At 34.1% G+C, this 5,955-nt stretch overlaps 1 protein-coding gene across 1 annotated transcript; it reads right to left on the reverse strand.

Annotated features, from left to right (window-relative positions):
• Positions 1-1,146: 1,146 nt before the first annotated feature.
• On the reverse strand, positions 1,147-5,341 carry LOC112726657 (ketol-acid reductoisomerase, chloroplastic). Its single transcript, XM_025776138.3, has 10 exons — positions 4,892-5,341; positions 4,716-4,808; positions 4,479-4,544; positions 4,182-4,322; positions 2,946-3,173; positions 2,713-2,830; positions 2,479-2,618; positions 2,207-2,374; positions 1,975-2,130; positions 1,147-1,749 (listed from the first exon to the last, which is right to left on the reverse strand). Exons 1-10 carry the CDS (start codon positions 5,195-5,197, stop codon positions 1,384-1,386), a joined length of 1,782 nt encoding a protein of 593 aa, XP_025631923.1. The 5' UTR covers positions 5,198-5,341; the 3' UTR covers positions 1,147-1,383.
• Positions 5,342-5,955: the final 614 nt, after the last annotated feature.

Below are 5,955 nucleotides of genomic sequence, written 5' to 3' on the forward strand. Positions count from 1 at the left end.
GTGTTAAGTTTATTATAAAAATAAAAATAATTAATTTTTATACTTATTATTTAAAATTAATATCTCTCTCTCTCTCTCTCTCTCTATATATATATATATATATATATATATATATATAATTAGATATTAGTAAAAAAAATTTATATTAACAGTTATAAAATTAACACAAAATAATTTTTTTGGAAACAATTGAATCTTGATTCTAATTATTAATCACAACATTAGTATTCTCTCCAAATTATATATAATAAATATTTGAAGAAAGAAAAGTGAAAATATAAATTTAAAAGATAAGCGATGAAAATTTAAAACTAAATAAAAAAACTAAAAAAGTATGTATATAATACATATATTTTTTATGTGAATAATATTACAAAAATATTTTTTAATTATTTTTAATTATAAATTTAATATATTTCTTATAATCTTATGAATTTATTTGAATTATATTATTTTATTAATTTTATTTTTTGTAAAAAAAATATAGAGATAGAGAAAGAAAGATAAAGGAGAGAGGAAGTTTGTTAATTTTGGAGAGAGATTTTATTTTAATTATAATAAAAAATTATTTCGTAACATATTTTGGTTTGTCAAATTAAATAAAAAGATGGAAAACTAGAGAATTTATTAATTTTTAAAAAAAATATTTTATCTCAATTTTTTAATGAGAAAATATTACGTAATATATTTTTGTTGTTAAATTAATAATATAATATAACCATATTTAAATTTCAATGTAAACTTTAATTTAATTTTAATTATAATTAAAAAATATCATATTACATATTTTAATTTTTAAATTTATAATTATGAGAGAGAGAGAGAGAGGATAAACAAATAAGAAAAAAAAAAGGGAGAAAGCTCTTTAATTTTACAAAATATATATATTTAATTTTAATTATAATAAAAAAAATAATGTGATATATTTTGATTGTAGAAGATACAATGAACTTTATCATACCTCTGATCTCTCTTTGTATCCTACTCCTACATAATATGTATCCACATTTCACGAAGCAGGAAATAGGATCAATGCAAGAGTAGTCTGCACTCCATGCAAAATTGCTTCGAGTAGGTCACTTCGATGCACATTCATTGTGCTGATAATATCACTAGAGTGTCTCTCTAAAGAAACCGGATCGCTCGTTATTGTTGTGAACATAATTTATTTATATTTCTAATCCGATAACAGGCATCATTCCTCATTCTCAAAACATCATACGAACTAAGAACTGCAAAGTACAAAGTAATAGTACAACGTACAATGATACTGGTTAACCAGGTAAACAAAACAGGAAACCCAAACCAACCAACCAACCAGACGTTCTAGTTTTCTACGCATTCTAAAAAGTGATTTCATCAAATAAAAGCGTATAATTCTTTCTAGTTGGACTGGCGCAACTCAGGACGAACAAAGTCTGCATCCGGTGGCACGGAGATGTCGACGGTGGGTCTCAGCTGTGCACAGACTTCAATGGCTCCATGCACTGGGTCTGACAGGAAGTTGCTGATTAGGTCCCGGTTGATAGGCGCACATTCTTCCAGTGCCACTAAGGCCTGCTGGGTTAGGATGTAATCAAATCGGGGAGCCCATTTCCTCGAACCCAACCGTGCTGTGGTTGAACAGTTATCAACCATGAAGGAAACACCTCGAGCATGCATGAAAGGATTCAATGAATCAACAGCCTCAATGAGACTCTCATTGATGATTTCGGAGTAGGAATGTCCTTTCTTCCTCAGGATTTCAATCTGGATATTTTGTAAATCAAATTAATTTTTTATTTAAAAAAATGTTAGATTTTATGTCCCCTCCTTCTAAACTACATGAACTAAAGCTAAAAAAGAAACATCCCATTAAATCTCACAGATCAAAATATAAGAGCAAATGTGGACTTTTACAGTTACAGGCACACAAACAAGATCATACCAATTTCCAAAAGACTTGCAAAGCATAATAGAACAAAAGAAAAATACCTGAGCCATCATCAATGCCACAAAGACACCAGCGGTAATTGGATCTAATGGGCCTAGATCACCCGCTGGTCTTGTAGATCGGACACGCTCGCCAACCTTCCACATGCGGGTCTGGTCAATTTTACCCATGGGGAAAGCAGGTAGACCCTCTTTCTCCTGCAAAACGTAAATATAATTTAAAGCCCCTTGCATAAAGCTGATTACCATACATGGAAAGTGAACATGCCCTTACATAAAAACGTCGGCCAGCCAGAACAACACTGCGAATCTCACTACCACTGGCTACATCCTCATAGCATTCATACAAAATCTCCATGCACGGGTAATAAGAAGCACTATATGCCTTTTCAAAATTGCTTTTCCCAGTATCATCTAAAGCATAGTATACAGCCCGCATGCCCTATACAAACCAATCAGTGTAAGAAGTTAATGTCAGCTCACATTTATCCCTGCACCAGTATATGCTCCGGAAGATGAGCCAAAAGATGAGGATGAAAATACAACCTTAGATGATATGGTTTTAGATATAATTCCTGTTATGCTCTCAACAGTGTTCTTATAGGCTAGGTCTTCGGAAATTCCATGTTCAGTGTATTTTCTAAACAAGGCTTCCACAACTCCATGAACAGCACCAAGTAAAATTCCTATAAACCACAAGGGCAATAGTTATGAAGTAATTACAAAGGACATCTTCAAGAACAGCAGTCAGCAAAACAGAATAACGCGGAAAGTTCTTACCTCTCTCCCCAAAGATATCACTCTTGTATTCCTGCTCCAGTGTAGTGGCAAAAGTGAATGGGGAACCAAGGGCAACTGACCATCCAAGAGCAACATCAGTAGCTCTACCATCCACATCCTGCATATAAGAGAGTAACCCAACCAAAATAAATTAAACAACCAACAAAGAGAGGCAAGAGAGCCGCAATCAAATGAAGCATAGAAAGACTGGCCAAGAGTGAAAGAGAGATTACCTGGTGAACTGCGAAACTTGAATTAATTCCAGCACCATTTATATCTTTTCCTTGTACATAGAGTCTCCTTACTGATGGACCCATTCCCTTTGGGCACACAGCAATTACACTAATGTTCTTTGGAAAATCAAGTCCCAACGACTGCAAATGCCCAAGAAGAAACCCATGGGACAGCCCAAGTATGCTGTTTGATTTCATATAGGAGAAAATTTTTTCATAGTTATCTGCCTGCATGACAAAGAGAAAGAGTTGATTAAAAAGTATCATTGGGAAGAAAATTGAAACACAACATAAAAATAAATTTAAAAATAAAAACTAGAAAATCATTAGGAACCGCTAAATCATATTAGTGATTTGCATACTAAGAACTCTTTTCCACTTGCACAACTATAGTGCAATAAACAGTTGACAGAATATGAGCATATAACTTACTTTGAATCAATTTCCTGTTGATTGTTATTTAAGAGGATAACTTATTAAATTAATCAGAACAGTATACAAGTCCTATAGATGGTGGTGGACCAAAAACAAAAATAAGGGATAGAGATGGAATATGGTGGCAAGCTACAAGTTCAGCATGCCACAAGAAAAAGAAGCAACAATAGAGTAGGAGCAGCAGAGGACCTAATACCAACAGGGCGTGCAACACATGGTGGCCTGGGATGTTGGGAATGAAGTTTGAAGCGCAGTCTGACAATCTGACCATATGTAATGAATAATATCCAAACACTTTCAACTAACAAGAAGACACTTCTAGTTTCTGCTTATTCAGGCTGAAAGATTATCCAACAAGTATACCCAATAATAATTTTACAAAATAGAACTTTTTAGTTGCTTACCAACAATGTGAATATGCGATTATGTTAATCCCAAGTCCATAGCATATAAGCAATGTGTTGTACGGCTCAAATATGATACCGTACAACAAGGAAAAGTTGGTTATTGTTATTGCCGTAAAAACTTTAACTGTATCATCCATATAGCCTCACAATCAGGAAAAAATATTACAAGTCCTAGTTATTAAAGACAACCACAAAGAGTTATTATTATGACTGCAAATACTTTATCGAAATCACATAGTCTGGCCATTTGGGATGGCATTTTAACAACCAAAAGTTTCATCAGTATGAAAAAATAATGAGAAATGAATCCTAGTAGAAAACACAGAGCAAAACAAGTACTGGGAAAAAAGAAAAAGGAAAAAAAATCTAGAGCATCAACTCAAAATAAACTCACCTGTGCAGCATCAGAAATTAACAGCAACACAAGATCGCTGCCGGAGACAGTTTCCCATATGTCACCTAGAGTCCCATTCTCCTCAGAAAAACCAGCCGCTCGAGCTTCAGCAAATGACCGAGAACCTTTCCTGAGCCCAATCTGCGTTCACAAAAAGAAGGGCCAAAAAAAGAAGAAAACATATGAAACATTGTTTAAGTGTTTAACAGCAGGCAACTCAAACCTGGCACACCATATACACTAATGCAAGAGCAGACACCAAAACAACAACCCAGGAAATGAACCCAAAAATCTCACCTTGACCACAATATCAGACTTAGCTTCAGCAAGCGAGTCCCTGAGATTCTGAGCCTGAGCAGGTCCCTGAAAAGGACCGTACCAAGTTAACAATCCTATTACAATTAGGGATTATGTAATCATCTAGAACAAACATGCACCCCAAAAAAACACATATTAATCAAGTATTTGTCCGAATATAAACTCAGATAAATGAACCACATTAAGCATTCAGTATGAGAGAGAATAATGAATCACCTGCGATCCCCAACCGATAACACCAATCTGCTTAATCCCTTTGAAAGCATCTGGTAACAAATGGAACAAATCCCTACCTCCTTTCACGATATACTGCAGAAACGAAACAAAATCGTCAAAAAGAAAAAGCTCGAACATTTTCACGAATCACAATAAAAGCAAGAAGCACGACGAACCTCGTCGTGTCCCGCGAGGCTGATCTTCTCCTTCTTGAAGACGGAGGTGTCGAAATCGAGCGAGACGGGAGCCTTCACAGCCGGCGCCGACACCATGCAAGCTCCAAGAGCTCCGGTGGAGTTCCGTCGGCTACACTTCAGTGATCCGAAGCTCAGCTTCGAGGATGATGACGACAAGGATTGTCGGAATGAGACGTTTCCGTTGGCGTTGGCGTTTGCAACGGCGAGGGTTCTTCCGGCAACAGGCCCAGATAGGGTTTCCGGGTTTGCCGTGATTGTGGCAGAAAACGACGTTGCAGCCGCCATTACTATCGTTGGAAGAAGCAAGTAGAGTGAATAGAGAGAAAAACGAAGAGAAGAGGCGCACGGAAGTAGGTTCAGTGTGTTTTATAGTGTGAGAATCTGCTGGAGTGTGCTAACGTGCGCTGGACTTGTAAAAACCCCATTCATGTCATTTTATGGGTTGTTAGAAAATAACATTTTAACCAAAATTTATTTATTTTTAATATAAAAAAAGAATTATTACAATAAGCATATTTAATTTTATTTTTTTGTCAGAAAATCTTTAGACCATCTCCAATAAAGAACTCATTCCAATTCCTGGCCCACATATCATAAAAAGTAACTCCACATCAGTTTTTGCGTCATAAACAGTAAATAGGAACTCAAAGCATCTCTCTTCTCCATTAGGAGAAACTAACTTTAATCCCTATTGTGATCCCACTTAATTAATTAATTAAAATACTTAAAATAAATGTAATTAATTTTTTTCAATAATATAATTTAAATTTATAAATTTATAAATAATTCACAGTTAAAAGATATTAATATTAAATAAATTTATATATAACAATAATACATAATATATAATTCGAAATTACACTAATTTGTAAAATTACTTAATACAAAGAAAAACATAATTAAGCTCTATAATTGACGACAAACGTTGTGAAATTACAATATGTGTTCAATCAAGTCCTCTTTCAATTGTCCTGTCTATTTTAAAATTGGACATTTTTTTGAAAAAATATAAAAATTAAATTTATTTTTTGATGTAAGTAAAT

Source organism: Arachis hypogaea, chromosome 12 (genome assembly GCF_003086295.3).
Source record: "Arachis hypogaea cultivar Tifrunner chromosome 12, arahy.Tifrunner.gnm2.J5K5, whole genome shotgun sequence".
NCBI lineage: Eukaryota > Viridiplantae > Streptophyta > Magnoliopsida > Fabales > Fabaceae > Arachis > Arachis hypogaea.